At 42.7% G+C, this 26166-nt stretch overlaps 1 protein-coding gene across 1 annotated transcript in view; it reads right to left on the bottom strand.

The window, feature by feature from the left end:
• Positions 1–26166, bottom strand: part of IPO4 (importin 4) — a 212765-nt gene that overhangs the window by 92349 nt on the left and 94250 nt on the right. Inside the window, exons 9-11 of the mRNA XM_075828866.1 lie at positions 24059–24142; positions 21376–21540; positions 14728–14781 (exon numbers count right to left, since the gene is read on the bottom strand). Coding sequence (XP_075684981.1) covers positions 14728–14781; positions 21376–21540; positions 24059–24142 — 303 coding nt within the window. The remainder of the gene's footprint in view (positions 1–14727; positions 14782–21375; positions 21541–24058; positions 24143–26166) is intronic.

The raw sequence follows: 26166 nt of genomic DNA, 5'->3' as shown, positions 1-26166 counted from the left end.
ATTCCCTAGAATGGGAGAGAGCATCTTCTGGCAGAAAGGAGGGAACTGGATGAAGAACAGAAGGAAGAAACTGCTAACTCCTAAAACATGATTGGTGGAAGACACAGCCAACATAAAGGCTACCTACCAAGAAAAAGCTGGGGAGATGAGATCTCCCATGGCTGCAGAACCAGGTTGAGGTCCCAAGGAGTTGGGAGTTTACATAAGGGGAGCCAGATGGGTGCCACGATCACAGGGTATGTGGACCCACTAGGCGGCTCTGCAGTAGCGGAGAAGCAGCTGGCCTAGTCACAGTCTATGCAAGAGTCTATAGCAGTTCGTAACACAAGGGTACCTGAAATAGTCCAGACAGTGGCCGAGGCTTCAGCCCGGATGGAGGTGGGTGCAGAAGGATGCCCCAGATGTGGCGGATAACACTGGAAGTGGCAGACGACAGAAGGTGCAGTAGGACACGACTCCAACACTAATAAGCTCAGGAACAAGAACACTGCACAGGATACAGGAACAGGGCACGGGTAACAACAGGAACGGGTTAACACTAAGGGACCATTTGCAAGGCTGACATGGGATACACGAACAACGCTCAGGCAAGGAGTAAAGGGGCAGGGCCCTTCTTATAGTCCAGGAAATCATGGGCAGTTGATGATGATGATTTCCTCCTGTGTGCGCGTTGGCCCTTCAAGGCTGGGCACGAGAGTGCGCGTGCACCCTACAGGACACAGCGGACCGTAGCTGAAGTGAGCGCTGGCGTTTCCTGGGAAGGAGACGCAAGCCAGCGCTCACAGATCCATGACTGCGGCTGCTTGGGGGTGAGTAAACCTGACGGTCCGCGGCGATGGACGATACAGTATCCCCCCGTTACGCCCCCTCTTCTTGGGGCCGGAGCGACAGAGGAATTTCTTAATGAGAGCAGGGGCACGGAGGTTCTCCACCGGCTCCCAGGACCTCTCCTCAGGACCAAACCCTCTCCAGTCCACCAAATAGAAAGTCCTTCCTCCTACCCTTTTGCAGTCCAGGATCTCACTCACCTCAAGCACATCACATGAACCGCTGGGAGCAACTGCGGGACCTACGAGTCTTACTGTAGCGGTTCAGGACCACAGGTTTCAGGATGGACACATGAAAGGAGTTAGGGATTCTGAGGGTAGGAGGCAGCCGAAGCTTATAGGAGACAGGGTTTATCGGTTGCAATATCTCAAAAGGACCGAGGAACCTGGGAGCAAACTTGTAAGAAGGCACCTTTAAACTAATGTTACGTGAGGGACAGCCAGACATTGGTACCTGGAAAATACTGAGGGGGCTCTCTTCTTTTTATATCCGCTTTTCGCTTTATGCGATCGACTGCCAGCAAAATAGAGGACCGGGTCTGTTGCCAGAAATGCATAAAGTACCCAAATGCAGAGTCAGCAGCGGGTACCTGAGATGTAGTCGACACAGGGACTCTAGAATGTTGACTTTACACAATGTAGAATGGTGTGGAAGTGGTGGACTCACTTGTGTGGTTCTTATACAAAAACTTGGCCCATGGAAGAAGCTGTACCCAGTTATCATGCTGCAAGGAGATGAAGTGGCGGAGATAATTCTCCATGACCTGGTTGATCCTCTCGACTTGCCCATTGGACTGGGGGTGATAGGCTGAGGAAAAGTCAAATCTCACATCCAGAATTTTTAGGTAAATTGAACCCCCCGATCGGACACGATGTGAAGGGGGAATCCATGCAAGCGGAAGATGTGCTGAATGAAGAGACTCGCCAGTAGGGGAACAGAAGGTAGGCCGATCAGCGGGATAAAATGTGCCATCTTCGAAAACCGGTCCACCACCACCCAGACAGTGTTGCATCCAAGGTAGAAGGAAGGTGGTGGGCTGCAAGTTCGTCCTTGATGTGCGAGGACAGTCCCTGGCAAAAGGTCGTCACCAGTACATCATTGTTCCATGTCAACTCTGCTGCCAGGGGGTACGGTAGGAGATGGCACACTCCCCTACTGTGGAACCTTCTTGCTTGAGGGTCAACAGAGTGGCTGCAGCAGATGATGTTCGGCCCGGCTCCTCGAACACAGCACGGAAAGAATGCAGGAACAAGGCTAGATCCGAGGATACAGGTCCTTGTTGTTCCAAGTTTGGGTTTGCCCGAGGGCCTTGCCAACGAGGAGGGAGATAATAAACGCTACTTTGGCCTCCTCGGAGGGGAAGAGATGAGCCCGTAGCCTAAAATGAACCGTGCATTGGTTGATGAACCCTCTACAGGCTCTGGGATCACCGTCATAGCGAGGAGGATGAGGCAGTGGAACTGTGGATCCGGAACAAACAGGGAGAGCAATGGGCAGTGGCACAGCAACAGCCTCTGGAGGAAGAACAGGAGGTGGAATAAGGAGTGTACAGGAATATAGAATTTACAGCCTCAAGGAGTTGATCCGGACGTGTGCGTAGGTCATGCATCTCCGTCTGTATCTTTTGAACTGCGGTCTTGGGCTGGCCAGCGGGTTCCATGGCCTGAGCGTACTGTCACAATCCCAGGGTATGTGGACCCACTAGGCCCCTCCGCCGTAGCGGAGAGGCAGCTGGCCTAGTCACAGTCTATGCAAGAGTCTATAGCAGTTCGGGTACCTGAAAGAGTCCAGACAGTAGCAGAGGCTTCAGCACGGATGGAGGTGGGTGCAGCAGGTTGTGCCAGAAGTTGCGGATAACACCGGAAGTGGTAGAGGATACTGGACGTGGCAGACGACACTGCACGTGGCAGACGACAGCAGGTGCAGAAGGACACGACTCCAACACTAATAAGCTCAGGAACAAGAACACAGCACGGGATACAGGTAGCAGGGCACGGGTAACAACAGGAACGGGATAACACTAAGGGACCATTTGCAAGACTGACATGGGATATACTAACAACACTCAGGCAAGAAGTAAAAGGGCAGGGCCCTTCTTATAGTCCAGGAAATCATGGGCAGTTGAGGATGATGATTTCCTCCTGTGTGCGCGCTGGCCCTTCAAGGCCGGGCACGAGCGTGCGTGCCCACCCCACGGGACACAGCGGACCGGAGCGGAAGGGAGCACTGGCATCTCCTGGGAAGGAGATGCAAGCCAGAGCTCCCAGATCCAAGGCTGCGGCCGCCGGGGGGTGAGTAAACCCAACGATCCGCGACCATGGACGCTACAGTGGGATACCCTTTGGAGAAAATTACGCCCCAGATTCAAACCCTGCTGAAGAATAGACAAAATCCCAGACGAGAAAGAAGGAGTTGCTCCTCGTACATGCGTATGACGACTTCTATATCATGTAGTAATAAGAGATAGCAAGACCTTCTGACCTACAGCATAGCGGATGACCTGTTTGGAGAAACACAAGATCGCCGGAACGTGGTTTGAACAGTCCTGGTGTTCAAGTTGGTGACTCCAAGGAGCTGGTAGAAAACTGAACCCTGAAAAAGTAGGTAGTTCCTGAAAGGCAGATGGCAGAAGAATTATAGCATGCTGAAAAGGCAAGTTCGGTGTCACCAGGCTTGTTGGAATGTCATATGCCTTAATCTGCCTAAAAAAGCTGGGGAGAAGAAATATATCCCAAAAAAAAAACAGAGCGCCTATGGTTCCAGCAAGAGGGTGAAGGGACCACTTTTCTGGATCCAAAACAACTTTTGCTGGGTAAGTCCACAATCTAGTAGCCTACTCCTGGGAGGCGGAGCACAGATAAAGCCTTAACCAGACTCTCATAGGCCCACAACAGGATTTTAGCGGATTCTAGCAAAACTGCTGACTTGTGGGACCAAAGGGGAAAAGAGCCTCATGTTATATTATTTAAATTATTAATTCTTGCCCAGGTGTACACCACCTATATAATTCATAGAAATTATGGGTATTCGAAGAGGAGAAAGAAGGGGAAAGAATAATGAATATTGAGTCTCCTTCAATTGTTATATAGATTGATACCGACAGTTATAAGGAAAGACGGTCGGTATCAAATCGATATAATAATTGAATGCGACCCAATATTCATTATTCTTGCCCCTTCTTTCTCCTCTTTTCCCATACCCATAATTTCTATGACTTGTGGGACCACCTTAATGGTCCAAATATGTGACCTTAGTGGTTTTGATAACCCACACATGATTGGACACCTCTCTAGAAGAGGACTCCAGAGAAGAAAAATATGGGTACAAAAACCCATAGTTCTTAGAAGTTGATTGGAAGCACTGTCTACCCTGATGACCAGGTGTCCCATATTGTCAACATTGTAAGAGTGCCCTTCAGCCCAGAAGGCTGTCTAATGGGAAAACCGAAAAGCAGAGCTGGGGAAGGCGTGGCCCTGAGGAATGGCTAAAACGGAGAGCCTCCACTGGAGAGTATGACATACCGCCCGGGAACGAAGAATAGACTAATCCAGAGAGACTGGAAAATGATCTTACCTGCCAGAATAGCCGATAAAGTGAGGGGTGAGACACTGAGCGTAAGAGGAGATGGTCTCCATGAAGGGAGGATTCCAGGATGACGATTTAATGAGTACCAAGGCTAGGAATATTATCCGCCTGGATGGAAAGGGTAGGTATGTTATGACCGAAACCCCCCTGAACCGGAGAACTGCTTTGGCCGTGGCAAATAGCTCTGAAAGCACACGAGGAGCAGTTTCAAGGCTTCAAAGAACAGCAGACGGGATGAAACTGCAAATCTGAGAAAGCACTGGAGGACTGTCCTAGCTATCCACCGTGGAAAGAAAACTTGATCACTGACCACCAAGACTCCAGTAGAAAAGTGTGGGCCCCTAACCAAAACGTTTGTTGCACTTTTTATCCAGGATAGAGCTGAAAAGACCCCTCCTCCTTGGGGCCAACAAAAAATAACTAGATAGAAAGAAGCAATCTGTAGGCATGAAAACAAGCTCTAGATGGTAGACCGAAGGGCCTACTTTGCACATCCATGTGTTAGAGATGGGACTAAAGAAAAAGCCTAGGAAAGAGGAGCCTGTCCCGTACCGGAGCATGCCCAAGTGACCTACATGCAGGGGAGGGCCCTGCGGAACTAGTTTTTGAGGATGTAGCGCTAGGAAGGAAATGGCAAGAAGCTGCATTTCCCCAATGCAAAAGGGGTTAAAAATAACCAAAAAGACAAGAAACGAGAACCAGATATCCTGGGAGGTACTGGGCGTCGCGATTACTCTGGTATTAGTGAGAAGATTTGCGACCAGGAGCCTCAGAGATACTCAGTCTTGTCCTGAACCAAAGACATCGAAATCAGCATAGAGGAGATCCATGAGAGAGCATTTTGAAGCTGGATCAGCTGCCCAAGTTTCAGCCAAAGAGCGTGGCTGATCGCCACCATTTGCTTGAGGCCAGAGAGGCCTTGCGCAAGTACTTTCCTTCAGAAGAAAAAAAATTGATGAGCCAGGTTTGTCAATTTCCCCTGGTGGGTGCCCCACCAGATACTCTGGTGATTCCAAAGAGGTAGCGTTTGCTCTGGCAATAGAGGTATGCTCGGTCAGACAACAGTCCAGTGGGTATAGGTGTTTGGAGAAAGGCCTGTCTTGGTGCTTCCACTCCCTTAAGAGTAATCTATATTGTGGAAAAAAAAAGGAGATGCACGGCGCCACATAGTGCAGGTAAAACAGAGAAAATAATAAAAAGGTAGCAATGGCATTGTGCGCACCTATAAGAGTTGTGCTATTTAGACACAACTCTAATGTACACGAGGGTTAAATAGCCAAAGGGTATGCTTCTGCCATAGTCCAATCCAGTAACCAGGTGTTTCCACAAACACAAAAGGAAGAAAAGGAGAAAAAAGGGACCACAAAACGGCGCTACTATACATATAATAAAGGGTCAATGTTGGTTAAATAATTACAAAGGATTTATTCAAACAGGCTACGCGTTACGACATCTAACTGATGTCTTCATCAGGCCATAGATATGATAAACAATACTGCATCTTAAATACAATTTGTTCACGTAAAAAAACAAATCTGCACAGGTCAAGGAGTAGTCATGACGTCATGCAGAGGGCTCACAGTGATGCAAAGAGAATCCACAAGTTAAAAGGGAAAGTTGTAATTAAAAAATAGAAGTATATATATATATATATATATACACACATATATATATATATATATACACACTACCGTTCAAAAGTTTAGGGTCACTTAGAAATTTCCTTATTTTTGAAAGAAAAGCAGTTTTTTTTCAATGAAGAGAACATTAAATTAATCAGAAATACACTCTATACATTGTTAATGTGCTAAATGACTATTCTAGCTGCAAACGTCTGGTTTTTAATGCAAGATCTACATAGGTGTATACAGGCCCATTTCCAGCAACCATCACTCCAGTGTTCTAATGGTAAATTGTGCTTGCTAACTGTGTTAGAAGGCTAATGGATGATTAGAAAACAATTGAAAACCCTTGTGCAATTATGTTAGCACCGCTGTAAACAGTTTTGCTGTTTAGAGGATCTATAAAACGGACCCTCCTAGTTGAGAATCTGGAGCATTACATTTGTGGGTTCGATTAAACTCTCAAAATGGCTAGAAAAAGAGAGCTTTCATGTGAAACTCTACAGTCTATTCTTGTTCTTCTAAATGAAGGCTATTCCATGCGAGAAATTGCCAAGAAACTGAAGATTTCCTACTACGGTGTGTACTACTCCCTTCAGAGGACAGCACAAACAGGCTCTAACCAGAGTAGAAAGAGAAGTGGGAGGCCCCACTGCACAGTTGAGCAACAAGACAAGTAAATTAGAGTCTCTAGTTTGAGAAATAGACGCCTCACAGGTCCTCAACTGGCAGCTTCATTAAATAGTACCCGCAAAACGCCACTGTCAACGTCTACAGTGAAGAGGCGACTCCGGGATGCTGGCCTTCAGGGCAGAGTGGCAAAGAAAAAGTCATATCTGAGACTGGCTAATAAAAGGAAAAGATTAATATGGGCAAAAGCACACAGACATTGGACAGAGGAAGATTGGAAAAAAGTGTTATGGACAGACGAATCGAAGTTTGAGGTGTTTGGATCACACAGAAGAACATTTGTGAGACGAAGAACAACTGAAAAGATGCTGGAAGAGTGCCTGACGCCATCTGTCAAGCATGGTGGAGGTAATGTGATGGTCCTGGGGTTGCTTTGGTGCTGGTAAAGTGGGAGATTTGTACAAGGTAAAAGGGATTTTGAATAAGGAAGGCTATCACTCCATTTTGCAATGCCATACCCTGTGGACAGCGCTTGATTGGAGCCAATTTCATCCTACAACAGGACAATGACCCAAAGCACACCTCCAAATTATGCAAGAACTATTTAGGGAAGAAGCAGGCAGCTGGTATTCTATCTGTAATGGAGTGGCCAGCGCAGTCACCATATCGCAACCCCATAGAGCTGTTGTGGGAGCAGCTTTACCGTATGGTACGCAAGAAGTGCCCATCAAGCCAATCCAACTTTTGGGAGGGGCTTCTGGAAGCATGGGGTGAAATTTCTCCCGATTACCTCAGCAAATTAACAGCTAGAATTCCAAAGGTCTGCAATGCTGTAATTGCTGCAAATGGAGCATTCTTTGACGAAAGCAAAGTTTGAAGGAGAAAATTATTATTTCAAATATAAATCATTATTTCTAACCTTGTCAATGTCTTGACTATATTTTCTAAATCAATCCAATTTTATTAACATGAACAATAAGACATTGACAGTCATACATCATTTGTATCAACATCATATACAATAGTTCCAGCATGACAGAAAGAAAAAAAAACAACATTTCCCCCCCCCCAACCCCAGCACAGCCCCCAACAGTATCTCTAACAGTAACACTTGATACATAAAAGAAAACAGTTCCATTAGCAATATCCCTCCCCACCCCCCATCTGCTCTGAAAGTGACCATTGCTGTTCCCTTAGAGGACTTGCATCCGTATTCTGCTCAGTTCAGAGGACACCACCCCAGGACAGGCCAACCATTTGCCCCACTGCTTATAAAATTTCTTCTCATTGCCCCTTTTCGAAAATATTTTATACTCCATCAGAATGTTATGATTTAGCATTCCCACAATTTCCCTCTGCACTGGTGGTTCCGCGTCCAGCCAATGTTTAGCAATACACTTCCTAGTCTGATATAAAATTTTTGCAATTGCCAGACCTTCCATCCTGTCACTCTCCTTGACTATATTTTCTAGTCATTTTGCAACTCATTTGATAAATATAAGTGTGAGTTTTCATGGAAAACACAAAATTGTCTGGGTGACCCCAAACTTTTGAACGGTAGTGTTATACATATACACATACTAGTCCTTCTCAATGAATTAGAATATCATCAAAAATTTTGTTTATTTCAGTTATTCAATTCAAAAAGGGAAACTCATATCATATAGACTCATTACACACACAGTGATCCATTTCCAGCATTTTTTTCTTTTAATGTTGATAATTATGGCTAACAGTTAATGAAAACACAAAATTCGGTCTTCCAGAAAATTTGAATATTAAATAAATGTTGGCCTACTGAGAAGTATGTACAGTACATGCACTCAATACTTGGTCAGGGCTCTTTTTGCCTAAATTACTACATCAATGCGGAATCACATGGAGGCGATCAGCCTGTGGCACTGCTGAGGTGTTATGGAAGCCCAGGTTGCTTTGATAGTGGCCTTCAGCTCGCCTGCATTGTTGGGTCTGGTGTCTCATCTTCCTCTTGACAATACCCCATAGATTCTCTATGCGGTTTAGGTCAGGCGAGTTTGCTGGCAAATCAAGCACAGTGATACTGTGGTTATTAAACCAGGTATCGTACTTTTGGCAGTGTGGGCAGGTGCCAAGTCCTGCTGGAAAATGAAATCAGCATCTTCATAAAGCTTGTTAGCAGAGGGAAGCATGAAGTGCTCTAAAATTTCCTGGTAAACGGCTGCACTGACTCTGGACTTGATATAACACAGTGGACCAATACCAGCAGATGACATGGCTCCCCAAACCGTCACTGACTGTGGAAACTTCACATTGGACCACAAACAACTTGCATTGAGATCCTCTCCACTCTTCCTCCAGACTCTGGGACCCGGATTTCCCAATGAAATGCAAAATTGACTTTCCTCTGAAAACAGGACTTTGGACCACTGAGCAGCAGACCAGTCCTTTTAAAGGCTTAGGAAACCTTTGCAGGTGTTTTGTGTTGATTCGCTAATTAGAGTTTGACACCATGAGTCTACAATCTTCAACTTTTACCCAACATTCAAATTTTCTGAAAGACAAAATTTTGGGTTTTCATTAACTGTTAGCCATAGTCATCAACATTAACCCCTTTGCGCTCCCGGACGTGCTATCACATCGGGGGGGGGGGGGGTGATGTTTGGAGCGCACTCCATATGCTGCAGGTGTCGGCTATTTTACAGCGGACAACCCGGGACTAACATCCGGGAGCAGCGATCACGCTGTTCCTGGCTGTTTTAACCCCTCAAATGTTGCGGTCAATCGTGACCGCAGCATCTGAGGCGTTGAAAAGAGGGGGGCGGCCCCCTCCAACAGCTTATTCCCCCCCGCAGTGAGGTCGGGGGGTGGCGACGGTTGTTATGGCAGTCCAGGGCTTAACAGAAGCCTGAAAAAAAGGCGTTAGTATTGCAGTATTTTGTACCAGCGATCTAACGATCGATGGTTCAAGTCCCCTAGGGGGGGAAATAAAGTGTGGGAAAAAAAAAGTGAATAAAAGTTTTTAGTAGTGAATAATGAAAAAAAAAATTAAAAGTTAAAAAAAAAAAAAACCCTTTTCCCATTTTTCCCCTAAAGTACTGTAGAAAAATAAAAATGTAAACAAAATTGGCATTATTTAACGCGCGCGGTGAACACCATAAAAAATAAAAACGTAAACCTCCAAAATCGCTGTTTTTTGGACAACTTAGATCTGAAAAAAAAAATGTAATAAAAAGTGATCAAAAAGTTCTACGTACCAGAAAATGGTACAGATAAAAACTACAGCTCGTCCCGCAAAAAATAAGCCCTCACACCGCTCAATCAGTGAAAATATAAGAAAGCTATGGCTCTCAGAATGTGGCGACACAAAACTTTTTTTTTTTTAACAAAATGTTTATCAATAAAACTTGTAAAATATAAAAAAAAACTATATAAATTTGGTATCACCGTAATCGTATTGAGCCACAGAATAAAGATAAGTTGTCGTTTTTACCGCACGGTGAAAGCTGTAAAAACGAAACCCAGAAAACAATTGAGGAATCACAGTTTTTCCAACTTCAGCGCGCAAATAATTTTTTTTCAGTTTCCCAGTACATTATATGGAACTATAAATGGTACCAAAAGAAACTACAACTACTCCCGCAAAAAAATAAGCCCTCACACCCTTCTATTGACGGTATAAAATAAAAAAGTTATGGCTTTTGGCATGCGGGGAGTGAAAAACTAAAATGAAAAATAAAATAATGGCTTAGTCACAAAGGGGTTAAAAGAAAAAACCGCTGGAAATAGATCACTGTGTAATGAAACTTTATAATGTATGAGTTTCAGTTTTTGAATTGAATTACTGAAATAAATTAACTTTTTGATAATATTCATGATAATTCATTGAGAAGGACTAGTATATTAGGCTGAATAATACAAACACTTTAAATGAATACATGAATATAAAGAAGTAAACCTTGTTGGTTAAAACTGGAGTTGGTTTGACCCCACCCTCATCTTCCGTAGTTCGTCTGTTACCTTGACTCCAGGGATGCTTTCTTGCGATCGCCTGTGTATTAGTGTAATAGCCTACAGAGCGCATTTACCCTAGTTTTTTCCTTGTTTCCTTTTAATTTCCTGCGGATAACATGTGAGTAAATGACTATTCCTTCAAATTATAGTATTTTCCGAGTTTGATGCTTGTACTAGCCGATATTACTTTTAAATAAATGGAAATGTCAGCTCACCCTCCCAGGTGCACGAAGAAGACAGCGATCTCCAAGCTATAGGAACAACATTCAGGAGCCATAGGCTATCTATGAGTAATGGCTCTTGTGAGCTAGAAACGCGTCAGAGGGGAAGGACGCTTTATGTATTTTGTCCACTTCAAGCTGTTCAGCCTTTCCGCTGGCTATTTCAATAAATAAAGAAGATTTATTTTTCAAATTCCACAAGGAGTGCTGATCTTTTCCTCCTCAATGATATTACTTTTACATCGCTCCTATCATGTACCACACCGTACCCCGTGTAAACAAGGTTTACTTCTTTATATTCACGTATTCATTCACCTTTATAAAGTGTTTGTATTATTCAGCCTAACATATCTCCCTCTCTCACACACATACAGATATATATATATATATATATATAACTTCTGTTTTTTAATTACAACTTTCCCTTTTAACTTGTGGATTTTCTTTGCATCACTGTGAGCCCTGCATGACGTCATGACTGCTCCTTGACCTGTGCAGATTTGGCATTTTTTTTTTATGTGGAAAAATTGTGTTTAAGATGGAGTATTGTTTATCATATCTATGGCCTGATGAAGACATCAGTTCGATGTTTGAATAAATCGTTTTTAATTATTTAACCAACATTGACCCTTTATTTATTATATGTATAGCAGCGCCGTTTTGTGGTCCCCTTTTTCTCCTTTTCTTCCTACTCCCTTAAGAGGACTTTGTCAAAGTCCAAGAGTATACAAAAAACGTAAGGAAAATGATAGCCATCCGAAAGGAGAAAACTTCACAACTGGTGTAAAGGGTCCAGGGGCCTCGATTTGAAGCATATTCCGGACTGCAACATTAAAGATGTCTTTTATTACAGCCACTTTGGGAAGCTGTTTAGTATCGAAGTGTGATTCAGTAATGGAGACTTCCCCCTCTAATAAATCTTTACTCGCAAACCTCCATCGGATGGTTGGGGGATTCAGTCAAAGCTGCCTCCTGAAAAAGGATTGGTTGGTTAGGAGGCCTAGGATTAGGATGCCCATCATGGATTGGTAGACTTAGAAAAAAACTACACCCCCCTTGATAAATGCCTTGAGAGGTGTAGCTTACAGACATGGGTCACTTCTCAGGGGTTTCCACTTTACTTAGGGGCTCTGAAAATGCCCAATCAAAAGTTTAGAACTACAGTGGGGCATTTCTCGGGAAAAATTGCATAACAAATTGTGGCGTGTTTTTTTTCTCCTATATGCCTTGTGCAAAATAATTTTTGGGCGTTAAATCTACATATTATTGGAAAAAAAAACGTACTTTTCCATTTTCACAGCTCATATCTAGTAGAGTAAAAATGCTCACTACACCCCCTAGAGTAATTCCTTAAAGGGCCTTTTTTTTTTTTTTAATCAGCGGCAGGGCAGGGAATGGTGTCAAATAATAAACTAGCACATACCCACCCTCACGTGCCATTGATGGCAGCATCACCGCTGAGGCCAGCAATAAGTTGCAGCGTCACATGACCGATTCAGGAGCTTCAAGTATTGGAGCCGAGGAGAACAGGGTCTCGGCGCTGGAGCGGGGCGCACTTCAGGGGGTGAGTATCTGCTAGTTTACTATTTTATCCCCTACTCTGCTGCTGCATATCCCCTGTAAAGTGTAATTTCTAAAACGGGGTCTTTTTCTGTATTTTGGGGGGGGGGGGAAAAAAAGCCATTTCTTTAAATTCACCTCCACTTTGCTTTCATTTCTGTAAAAGTTTAAAGAGTTAAACTCTCTAAATGCCTCAAAGGCACTTCAGAACTGAATTGGTCCCTAACAAAATAGGTTTTGCAAATATTCTTGAAAATGTCAAAAATTGCTGCTAAACTTATAAGCTTTCTAAAGTCCTTAAAAATGATGCCAACATAAAGTAGACATGGTAAATGTGAATTATGAACTAGTTTATATCCTATGACTGTCTCATAAGCAGAGAAATGAAAATATTGAAAACGGCAATTTTTTTTTACATTTTTGATAAATGTAGTTTTTTTAATTAAATAAACACAGAATGTATGGACCAAAAATGACCACTAAATGAAAGTACAATTTGTCACGAAAAAAAACAACTCAGTCACTTGGATGAGTATGAGTAAAAGCATCAAAGGATATTACGTTTTTCCATCGTCTCATTTAAAGAGCTATAACTTTTTTATTTTTGCGTCGACATAGCTGTATAAGGACTTGCTTTTTGCGGGACAAGTTGTATTTTTTAATAGCAACATTTTGGGGTACATATAATTCATTGATTAACTTTTATTTGGATGGGAATATAAAAAACAAAACAGCAATTTTGCCACACTTTTTTGCGTCCTACATTTACGCTGTTTACTGTGTGGTATAAATAAACCCAATAACTTTATTCAGTGGGTTGTTACGATTGCAACGATACCAAATTTATATCGATTTTGTTTGTTTTACTACTTTTACACAATAAAAACACTTTTTTTTTCAAAATTATTTATTTTTGTGTTTCCATATTTGAAGAGGCATAACTTAATTTTTCTGTCAATGCAGCTGTATGAGGGTCTTTTTTTGCGACTTTTTGATCACTTTTTATCACATTTTTTTTTAAAGGCAGGATTGCCACAAAGCAGCAATGCTTGTATTGTTTTTTATTTTACGCCGTTCGCCGAGCATATTAAATCATGTAATAACTTTATAGTTGGGGTCGTTACGGACGCAACGATACCAAATACGTGTAACTTTACTATTTTTTTTAATAATAAAGCATTTTGTAGGGGGTAAAAGTGGGTTTTTCATTTTTTTCCGTTTGAATTTTTATTTATTTACTATTAACTTTATTAATTTTTTTAAAAACTTTTTTACTAGTCCCACTAGGGGACATCACTATGCAATCATACGATCGCTTTTATAATACACTGCAATACTTCTGTATTGCAGTGTATTACTGGCTGTCCGTGTAAAACGGACAGGCATCTGCTAGGCATTAACTAGAGGCAGACCTGGGGGCCTTTATTAGGCCCCCGGCTGCCATAAAAGACACCGGCACCCTGCGACCTTATCGCAGGGTGCTGGTGGGGTGAGGGAGGGCACTCCCTCCTCCTAAACCACTCAAAACCGGAGATAGCTGAGAGCAGGGAGATTTAACTGCTCATGTCTGCGTTTATTTATTCAGATGAAGCGCCGTAAAAAGGCAACTGCATCGGAATAAAGCACGTTAGTGGCCGCCCTAAAAGCACTAATAGGCGGTTTAACGAAAAAAAAACAACAAAAAAAACACCAACATATGTGATTTTAAGCAAGTTTTAAATTGGTTCTGATTACAAAATTGTTTTACTTTTTGAGATACAGCTTCCATGTATCCTGTATACATAGAAAATGTATCTTGCCGAAAAAGCAGATTCCGTCAGGTCAGAAAAACTGACAGCTCCGCAAAAAGCTGGTCCTGCCTGTCTCTGACACGCAGGATCTACTATCTAGCTACTATCACATCTAAGATCATGAACTTAGATGTGATCGATAACAACTGGATCCTGCGTGTCAGACACACGCAGGACCAGCTTTCTGCCGAGCCATCAGTCCTGCTGACCTAACGGAATCGGGTTTGACGGCAAGATACATCTATACAGGATACACCGAAGCTGTATTGAAAAAAGTCTACATTTTTTTAATAAAAAACAATTTAAAACTTGATTAAAATCACATTAATACATTGTGTTATATAACAAAAAATTTAGTGCAAAGGTTTCATATCCTCTAAAATGTATTCTTACTTTAAGTGACACTTCAGATTTTAAAAATGGGAAGGAGTTAAAAAAAATATATAAGTAGTGACTACAACGGACAAAATACTGTAAAAGTAAGAAATCGTGTTTACATACCAATTGTGTAAATAATTTCTCCGCAGGTAGATGAAGTGCCAATATATCAATCACCTGAAATACCAAAAACAACACACTGAAAATTCTAAACTAGTAACAAGCCATTATCTCTGATTAATCCCTGCCCTGGATAGTTTTCAATTAAATTTACTAATTAACCAGTGCAAACACAAATATTTCATTTTTACATGAAGCCTATTAACCGATTACACATTTGCACTGTTGGAGGAAACCATGGTACTTCATTAAAGGGGTTGACCCATGATAAAAATTCATCACTTTCCTACAAGATAGATGATAAATGTATAATTGCTATGAATTCAACCACTGGGATCCCCAGGGACCACGAAAACAAGGGTCCCGTCTCTCACGTTTGAATAGGGCGGCAGTCATGCGTGAACACTTTCACTCCATTCATTCTGCATGGGATTGACAGAGAGATAGCCGAGCGATGTACTCTGCTATTTCCATCAGTGACAGAGTATGAATGGAGCGGTACTGCGCACGCGTGACCACCCATCCTTAACCCCTTAATGACCGGGCCATTTTGCACGTTAATGACCAAGGATTATTTTTTGTTTTTTCATGGTCGCATTCCAAGAGTCGTAACTTTTTTTTTATTCCGTCGACATAGCCGTATAAGGGCTTGTTTTTTGCGGGACGAGTTGTATTTTGTAATTGTACAATTTTTAGATGCTTACAATATATTGATTAACTTTTATTAACTTTATTTTAGGAGAGAATTGAAAATAAGCAGCTATTCCAGCATTGATTTTCACGTTATAAATTTACGCCGTTTACTATGCAGCATAAAGAACATGTTAACTTTATTCTATGGGTCGGCACGATTATGGGGATACCAAATATGTAAAGGTTTTATATGTTTTCCTACGTTTGCACAATAAAAACCCTTTTAGAAAAAAATTACTTATTTTTGCATCGCCGCGTTCCAAGAGCCGTCATTTTTTTATTTTTCTGTCGATGTGGCCGTATGTGGGCTTGATTTTTGCGGGCCAATGTGTAGTTTTTATTAGTACTATTTTGCGGTATATAGGACTTATAGATTAACTTTTATTTTATTTTTTATGGGGGGAATGGGAGAAAAGAGAGAATTTTGCCATTGTTTTTTGCGTTTTTTTTGGACGTCGTTCATCCGGCGGTTTAATTAATGTGTACATTTTATTGGTCAAGTTGTTACGATCGCGGGGATACCATATATGTGTATGTGTGATTTGTTTTGACACTTTTACTGAATAAAACCACTTTTTGGGCAAAAAAAGTAGTTTTATTTGATTTTCACTGTAATTATTATTTATTTTTTTCAACAAACTTTATTTAACTGATTGCCATTTATTTTTTTTTTTTTAAAGTCCCACCAGGGGACTACACTATGCGATGTGCCGATCGCATATATAATGCTTTGGTATACTTAGTCTACCGAAGCATTATTGCCTGTCAGTGTAAAACTGACAGGCAATCTATTAGGTCATGCCTCCGGCATCGCCTAACAGGCAGTTGCGGAAGACAGACCTGGGGGTCTTTGTTAGACCCCCGGCTGTCATGGAAACCCGACGGCGACCCGCGATTTGTTTGCGGGGGCGCCGATCGGGTGACTGAGGGAGCTCCCTCCCTCTGTCAAACACATTAGATGCCGCTGTCACTATTGATTCCGGCAGTTGCAGCAGGAGCCAGGCTGTGTATAACAGCCGTGCTCCCGCCGCTGATCGCGTGGGTACAGTGACAGTACCCGCGCCATCACAGGACGGATATATCCGTCCTCCTGCGCGAACTAGCAGCTGCTGAGTACAGATATATCCGTCCTTTGGCGTTAAGGAGTTAACCGGGAAACTCGTTCTCGTAATAGAAAAGGGTCCTAGCGGGCAGACCCACCCAGGAGGCACCAACAGCAAGTGTAGAATGGGTAGTGACCCGAAGGGGAGGAACTTTACCCTTGAACCGACAAGATTCTGAAATCACAGACCGCATCCAACAAACAATGGTGGACTTGGACGCAGCTAAGCCGTTCAGGAAGAATGAAAAGAGAATCGATGACGGAACGACTCCATCACAGTCAGATACTGTAGATGTGGAATGCTCTTACAAAATCAGGACATTGCAGGGCCCGCTCCCTCAGATGAGATGGGGAGAAGCAAAAGCAAGGGACGACTATCTTTTAAAAGGAAGAATGGGCGGGACAGGGCTGAACACCATTTTATCCCTATGGATGACCAGAAAAGGAGACTTGCAGGAAAGAGCTAGTTCCAAAATCTGTCAGATGGAGGTAACCGCCACCGGGCATGCAACCTTTTAGGAAAGGAAACAAAGCGAAATGTCCCTCAAGGGTTTGAAGGGAGCTACCTGAAAAGCTTCCAAGACCAAATTAGCCCCTTAAGGACCAGGTCTATTTCGGCCTTAAGGACCAAGCATTTTTTTTTGTTTTTTCCTCCCCGCCTTCCAAGAGTCATAACTTTTATATTCTTATGTCGAGATAGCCATATGAGAGCTTGTTTATTGCGGGACAAGTTGTATTTTTAACTGCACAATTTTTGGGTGTATATATTGCATTGCTTATCTTTTATTCATTTTTTTAGAGAAGGAATTAAAAAAAAAAAACAGCTATTCCAGTTTTGTTTTTCATGTTTTACATTTACGCCGTTTACTATGCGGTGTAAATAACATGTTAACTTTATTCTATGGGTCAGTACAATTATGAAGATACCAAATATGTATAGTTTTTTTATGTTTTCCTACTTTTGCACAATTAAAACACTTTGAAACAAAAAATGTTTGTTTTTGCATTGCCGTAACTTTTTATTTTGTCAGTCGATGTCGCCATATGAGGACTTGTTTTTTGCGGGACGAGATGTGGTTTTGATTGGTATCATTTTGGGGTACATGGGACTTATTGATTAACTTTTATTAAACTTTTTGGTGGCGGGAATGGGAAAAATGGGCATTCATCCGGCAGTTTAATTAAAGAGTTAACTTTATTACTTGGGTCGTTACGATCGCGACGATACCATATACGTGTGTGTTTTGTGTTTTATTGCACTTCTAGTAAGGGAAGTTATGGAAAAAAGTGGTTTTATTTAAATTTTTACCGTAATTTATTTATTTTTTAATAAACTTTATTTAACGGTTTTAATTTTTTTTTTTATTAGTCCCAATAGGGGACTTTACCATGCGATCTTCTGATCGCTTTTATAAGGCTTTGGTATACTTAGTATACAAAAGCATCATTGCCTGTCAGTGTAAAACTGACAGGCAATCTATTAGGCCATGCCTCTGGCACGGCCTGATAGGCATACAGCCAGGGTAGGCCTGGGGGTCTTTGTTATGCCCCCGGCTGCCATGGCAACTCAGCGGCGGTCGCCGATTGCATTCGTGGGCCGCAAATCGGTGACAGAGACAGCTCCCTCCTGTCAAACAGCTTAAATATCGCGGTCGCTATTGACCGTGGCATTTAAGGTGTTAAACGGCCAGGATTGGAGGTTTCTCCAATCCTAGTAGTTGCAGCGGCGATCGTGCAGGCATAGCTTCTGTGTCCGCACGATCTCCTTCACGTACATGCATGGCGGAATGTGCCAATGGCTGGATTCTATGCCGTGCATGTACGTGATTCTGCGACAAGGGTTTAATGAGCCCACGGCGCAGTAGGTTATCTGAAGGGCGGGACAGCATGAGTCACCCCTTGCAAGAAAGTATTCACCTCAGAACGAAAAGGCCAAAATGATGAAGGATGGACAAAGCAGAGACCAGAGTCCCTGTTCAACGACTGATTGCAGGAAAGACAGGATTCTAGGTGTAGAACGTACCATAGGATGAAAACTATGATGTTCACACCATCAAAAATAAGCCTTCCACGTACGATGGTACACCTTGGCTGATTGAGGTTTTCTGGCCTACATCATCATCTGAATGACTGGTTCAGAGAGGTACCGGACTCTAAAAATCTCGCCTTCAACAGCCACGCTGTTAAACTCACCTGAGGTAAAGTGGGGTAGAATAGAGGATCTTTGGAAAGGATGTCAGATCGAGGTGGAAGACGCCAAGGTTTTTTCGCAAGTACGTTGACCTGGTAAGCGTACCAGGTCCGGCAAAGCCAGTCCAGTGCTGCCAGGATTGTGGGAATGCCTAAATTCTCATTTCGGGCAAGAGTGGAAGGGGAGGAAAGCGATATAGGGGAGAAAAACAGTTTCACGGAGTGACTAGGGCGTCGACTGTGATCCCAAAACTGTGGTCATGTAGATTGGAACCTTGTGGTTGAGACGAGACGCGAAGAGAGTCCAATGGGAGAGGGCCAGAAAGATTGCCTTGAATTCCAGAAGGTTGATCTGCAATGTTGTCTGTTCTGGCGCCATGGACCCTGTGGAAGTTAAAAACTGCACCCCAACCGAATAGGCTAGCATCTGTCGAGATGATGGGCCACTTGAAGGGAAGAAAAGACCAACCCAGAAATATCTACCATCAGCGTAATTCATGGCAAATCCGAGAGGGGAGAAGTATCAACTTGTCCAGTGAATCCCAGGACTTGTCCCAGCACAAGAGAACCGCCCTCCTGGAGAGGCCTAGAGTAGAATAGCGCATAAGGAGGTGCCTTGAAGGTAGACACCACCCTGCACAGGACCCGCATGCAAAAACAGATGGAAGAGGGAGTGTTCGGGTGAAGGAGAGCCTTCTTGGCTCGTATGGTCTTGATCTTGGATGCAGGGAGATGGACCTTTGCTGTCCTGGTGTTGAAGATAATTCACAGAAACCCCATGCACTGAAGTGGGACTAAGGAGGATTTCTCCCTGCTGATAATCCACCCGAAACTATTCAACGTATCTAGGGTAATGTTGAGACTGGGAAAAAAATTATTTTCTGAAGGGGTCCTCCACCAAGAGGTCAACAAGTTAAGGGATAACAGCGACTGCCTTGTAGCAGAGAAGCACAATTAGAGTTGCAAGGACCTTGGTGAAGATTCTTGTAGCCGTGGCAAACCCGAATGGGTGGGCGACATATTGAAAATGTTCAGAACCCATAGCGAAACGAAGGAAACGCTATGCATAGCCAATATTGATGGAAGAAAAGTACTCTCCCTGTTCCGAACATGAACGAAGCGGTTTACCTTCTTTAAAACAAGGATGGGCCGGACTGATCCATCTTTTCTGGGGACTGCATATAAATTAGAGTAGAACCCCTTAAAACATTCCGACTGAGGAACTGGGACAACAACTGCCTTGAGGAGAAGGGAACGAACAGCCTGCGAGAAAGCAGAAGAGCGATTGAGAGCGTGAGGCAGAGTTGACAGAAAAAAACTAACTTGAGAATGGATCGAGAACTCTATCTTGTATTCTATTGACACCACATCTCGAACCCAGGCATCATCCACACGAGTGAGCAAGGTCTCCTAAAAAGGAAAGAAGTCGTCCCCCCGACTCAGGCAGCCGACAAGAGTTGGAAGACACCTACAGACTGAAGATATCTTGGAAGAGGGGGGCTTCTGGGCCCTAGGGCGCTCTTACCATGCAGGTTTTGCTTGAAAGATGGGCACCTGGATATGCAGGGATGGCTAGTTCACTTGTCTGAACTATGTGAAGAGAAAGACCTATGTTAGGAAGAGTTAGGAAATGACCGAAACCTCTGAGAACAGGGAGAAGGCTTACGGACAGTTCTGAGACAGAGGAGAACTTTTACCACCAGTAGTTTTAGAAATAATTTTGCCTAGACGTTTTCCAAAAAGTCTGCCCCGGACCAAAAGGAAGGCCAACCAGAGCCTTATTTTTTAGAAGCCTGATCGGCCACCCAAAATTGCAGCCAAACAGAGCGTCGGATAACTATAAAATTAGCTGATGCATGGGCATTGAAACGGACTGAATCAAGGAAAGCCTCAAACACGAATTTTGAAGCGTGAATAACCTGTAAAGCAAAATCAGCCATATCCTGCTGCGGGGCTCATTGCAGGATCCCGCGGTGCAGTTACTTTGTCCAAACTAAGCAGGCCTTGCACACCGAGGCAGATGCAAACGCTAGACGAATAGCAGAACCTGCGGCCACATATGCAGAAACCAACTTCTTGTCAGTAGAGTCACTAAGTGATGCTGCATTTGACAGTGGCAGAGTGGTGCTCTTTGAGTGTCATGAAAAAGGCAAATCCACATAGGGAGAAATAGATCATTGTAGGACTAAGACCCCCTGGAAAGGAAACAGAGAATTCATACATTTTACTGTGGTTCAGGAAGCACAACTGTCAACTGTGAGTCCTGATCTGATTCTGAATCGGAAGGTTCACTAGAGTAAAAAAACAAAATTCTTGATTGGAAACAGCTTCCCTATTAATGAACCTAAGAGTAAACCCTTGGAAAAAAGCTGAAGAGAAGCGGGACTTATCCCTGGAACTTCTGCATCTCTTATGTGACCTACCACGATAGGCAGACCGTATTATCCAAGGAAGGGGAAAGAAAAGTATTCATTTCAACCATTATTCGGAAACGCAAACCCTTCAAATACTCTGGAAACATCCACTAAGGCCAGAGCAAATGATTCTGCTCATGTTTTACCTTGGACAACCAGTTTAAACATCAGTGTAAATATACCGAGCTCCACAAGCAAAACTTTGTGTAAATCATTTACATTATATGTAAGTAAATTTATATTTTAACAGACCTGAACTGCATAGTGTTTGGGCAACTGAACTTCAGTTTCTTCTTCCAACAATTCATCATCATCCTCTTCGTCTTCTGGGTCCAACTGCCCAGTAGGTGGCTCAGCACACATGATGGGGAAGATAGCATTGAGAATCTGAGGCAGCAGCTTTTGCTTCAAGATAGACTAAAAGATAGATATAAAATATTAACAGTACATAAAACCTGAGAACATCCTAGTGCTCCTTATCTTTTAAGAGGTTGTCTGTTTTAGACAATCCTCTCTTGTTAGAAGGGTCTCCTAATGATAAGCTGATGACAGGGTGTCCCGCTGCGGGGATCTCGAGCAGCATCACAGAGAAAACAAAGCATTATACAGTGCCCATTAAGGACAAAATAATGTACATGTTATGCAAGGATGTGTGAGTTCTACAGAGGGAGAGATGTCCTGGAATCTTGGACTTCCTATATCAACTCAGAATTTCCTAATAGGGTATTTGAAAATAGATTTACTAAACCAGACAATCCCTTTAATGATAAATGAAGAAAGAATAGCTCAGAAAAATCTTAAAAGAAAATTACCCAGTAAAGGGTCTAAATACTTATGTCTATGCAATATTTTAGTTTTTCCTTTTCAATAAATTAGCAAAGATTACTAACAGTGTGTTTTCACTTTGTCATTATGGGGTATTGAGTGCAGAATGATTGAAGAATACGTTTGTTTGTTTTTTTATTTTAACACGAGGCCTCAACATCACAAAATGTGAAAAAATTTAAAGGGCCTGAAGACTTTCAAAATGCATTGTATTAAAAAAAGAATACGTAAATCTTGCTGTTTTCACTCTGGCCACTGAGCCTCACAATAGACTGAAACTTCCTGTTCTGTAGAGATCACTGATCAGCAGTCATCTCATTATCATCACAGGCAGGATGACTATAAAAGGTAAAGGCCCTACTACCATTTTGGCCGATGCAGTGAGCGCCGATAAACGAGACATCGTGACATGTTTTTGTTACATGGTCTTGAGATCTTTGGAGAAAAGTACATTGTGTTGTGTGTTTTGTAATAAAGGGTCTGTGTGCCCAGATTTATTGTTATTTCTCTGTCCATATATATTGAAAATTTAATAATGCTATTTTCACGAAAAAAAATAAAAACTACTGATAAGTAAGAAATATAGCGTTGGAATCAGGGTCTCTGGCACTACTTTATACTCATATAGAGCAGCATTAACCTGGTGACAGATTCTCTTTAATTTGTAGGCTTCTGGAATGAAAAGGAGAATTTAATATATTTTATTACATCAACAATATGTTTTGGTTGCAAGGTTTATTATAAGCACTTACTTAATACTTTGTAGGGCCACCTTTTGCCCATACATTGTAATGTACAGCATTGTACTGTACATTGAGACTTGGTCCCTTTATCTTTACATAATTCATTTGAATAAGGGAATGCATTTTTTTGATGAAATTACGCACAGTCACACCTTTTTGAGCCGCCCACCCAAAATTGCACAGAAAAATTGTCTTTTATGGGGCTGGTCCTCTCAAAGAAGAAAATACACAGTGTGTAATGCAGTCAGCAAACATGTACAGAACACAAATAAACAGCCCTCTAATTCTTAATATTCAGCATGGCTCCCCCTCAAATTCCTAGTCCCCGGATTGGATCACACCTCAATCGTAGTCCCCGGAATGGACCACCCCTCAAATCCTAGTTCCCAGCATGGCCCCCTCTAATTCCTAGTCTTCAGCATGCCTCCCATCTTATTCTTAGTCCCCAGCATGTGTCCCCTCTCATTCCTAGTCCCCAGCATGGTTCTCCTCTCATTCCTAGTCCCCAGTATGGTTTCCCTCTCATTCCTAGTCCCCAGCATGGTTCCCCTCTCATTCCTAGTCCCCAGAATGGTTACCCTCTATTTCCTAGACCCCAGCATGGTTTCCCTCTCATTCCTAGTCCCCAGCATTGTTCCCCTCTCATTCCTAGTCCCCAGCATAGTTCCTCTCTTGGTCCTCACAGCATGGCCCCCCATTAGGACCCCCCTCCAATTCCTGGTCCTCTTTAGGGCTCCCCCTCTAATTCCTATTCCCCAGAATAGCTCCCTCCTCCTACTTATACAGTACTCCCTTGCTACAAAATCCTGCAGGCTGTTCAGTGCAGCATGACGCGTGATGAACCCTCCCATTCCCTGCCTCCTTTCCTTTGATGCTCCAAAGTGCTAGAAATGCTCCTCCTTCTGCTCGCTCTGCCCAAATGACGCAGCACAATGTTGGCAGCTTTTCTCCCCTGATGTGCCAAGCAAGTCTACTCCTCCTGCTCTCTCTGGACTGATGAATTGGTGCTGCCCACACCCACGTCACAATGATTTACAGCTAATGTAACTCCAATTTGCGTTTGTTTTTAATGTGATTTCCACTTAAAAATGCGCTAAAAAAAAAGTGGACTTTGGTTGGATTAGAAGGTGGTCTGCTTATAGAGGGACAGCTTCAAATAACTAATGGGGGGGGGTGTAAAACTGGTCACCGAAAACTTCAGTCTAGAAAGGGGGGTCTTCTCAAAGGGGTGGCCTTCTTGGGAGGTTTCACTGTATTTCAAACAGTTGTTTTAATTGTGTTATAATGCACAGATTACTCGTTAATGACCCATTCAATTCTGTTGCTTTTCACTTACTTACATGAAATGTAAACATTACACAACTCACTTTGCTTTTTAGTTTGATGAGGAAGCGAATACAGTAAAGTGACTTCACACGGAGGTTATCAGACAGTGATGTATTTATAGCAATCTGCACAAGGAAAAACAGAAAACAGTCACATTTAACCAGATACAGTGCTTTGCGAAAGTATTCACCAGATTTGTGTTTTTCCTGTTTTGTTGCGTTAAAACCTGGAACTAAAATGGATTTTATGTAATGAAACTGACAAAATAGTCCAAATTGTTGCAGTGCAATGACAAAAAATACCTTGTTTTAAAAAAAAACAACAACAACAATTTAAACAAAATCCAAAGCTGTCAGTGCATATGTATTAACCCCCTTTGCTATGAAACTTCTAAATAAGTCCTGGTCAAACCTATTAACTTCCGAAGTCCTCCTATATCAAAGTGTCATATGATCTGTTTCATGGTGTTTAGTATAAATGCACCTGTTCTGAAAGGCCCATGAGTCTGCAATGAGATCTCCAAACAGGTCAGAGGCAAAGTTGTGGAAACACATAAAACCCAAACGCATCCCACGCTTTATACCTCCCACAGAGCACCATTAAATCCATTATAACAAAATGGAAAGAAAATGGCACAACTACAAACCTAACAAGAAAAAGCCGTCGCCCACCAAAACTCAGATGGGGCAATAAGGGGTTTAACCAGATATTTAACAAAGACACCAACGATAACACTGAAGGAGTTCCAAAGATCCACAACAGAGATTGTAGCATCTATCCATAGGACCACTATAAGCCATACACTCCACAGAATTGGGCTTTATGGAAGTGTGGCCAGAAAAAAGTAAAAAAAACACGTTTTGAGTTTGCCAAACACCATGTGGCACTAGAGTGGTTTAAGGGGAAACATTTAAATGCCCTGGAATGGCCTAGCCCAGACCTAAATCCAATTGAGAATCTGTGGCATGACGAAGATTGCTATACACCAATGCAACCCACATAACTTGAAGGAGTTTGAGCAGTTTTGCATTTAAGAATGGGCAGACAGTGTATTTTTTGAGTACTCGCCGTATAATACTTTTCTCATTAGTCCATTAAAGGACACAGACTGTGGGGGTCTATGCTGTTGTCACGAGGAGGCATGACACCAAGAATAGAAAAGTGTTGGCCCCTCCTACAGGATATGCCTCTCCTTCAAGCACTGAGCTACTAAATCTGTACAAAAGCAGTAAGAGAAGCAGAACACAAGGTAATAGAAACAAGAAGTTCAAAAACAGAGAAAAGAATCATATTCGAAGGACAACCTTATTAACCCCTTAACGCTCCATGACCTACTATTAGGTCATGCTAACTGTAGCGTTCGCGCTCAGTGACCTAATAGTAGATCATGGAGTAAACACGGCGCCATTCGCGCGGGGCGCGTTCATGAGCTGTGATAGCTGCTGTTTCCGACAGCAGACTATCACTGCTCAATGTGCCGGGACCGATCGCGGAGCTCCCCCGCCGATTAACCCCTCAGAAGCCGCGTTCAATAGCGATCGCGGCTTCTTAGGGGTTAATCCGCCATCACCGGCCTGCTACACGATAGCAGCCGGCGATGGTGACTATGGCAACCGGAAACCAAACAATGGCGTCCGGCTATGCCATAGACGGAAGCCTTGTGGGTCCCGACAACGTCAGGACCCACTATGCTTGCTGTCAGTGAGTAGCTGACAGTTCTAATACACTGCACTACGCATGTAGTGCAGTGTATTAGAATAGCGATCAGGGCCTCCTGCCCTCATGTCCCCTAGTGGGACAAAGTAAAAAAGTAAAAAAAAAGTAAAAAAAAGATGTGTAAAAATAAGAAAATAAAAGTTTTAAAAGTAATAAAAGTAAAATCCCCCCTTTTCCCTTATCAGTCCTTTATTATTAATAAAAATATATAAACAAACAAATAAACTATACATAATTGGTATCGCCGCGTCCGTAACGGCCTGAACTACAAAATTATTTTGTTATTTATCCCGCACGGTGAACGCCGTAAAAAAAAATATTAATAACCCGTACCACAATCACAATTGTTTGGTCACTTCACCTCCCAAAAAATGGAATAAAAAGAGATCAAAAAGTCGCATGTACCTAAAAATGGTACTGATCGAAACTACAG

Source organism: Rhinoderma darwinii, chromosome 1, assembly GCF_050947455.1.
Source record: "Rhinoderma darwinii isolate aRhiDar2 chromosome 1, aRhiDar2.hap1, whole genome shotgun sequence".
Classification (NCBI taxonomy): Eukaryota; Metazoa; Chordata; class Amphibia; order Anura; family Rhinodermatidae; genus Rhinoderma; species Rhinoderma darwinii.
The sequence above is the reverse complement of the archived record's forward strand: the minus strand, read 5'-3'. Positions and strand labels throughout refer to the sequence as shown.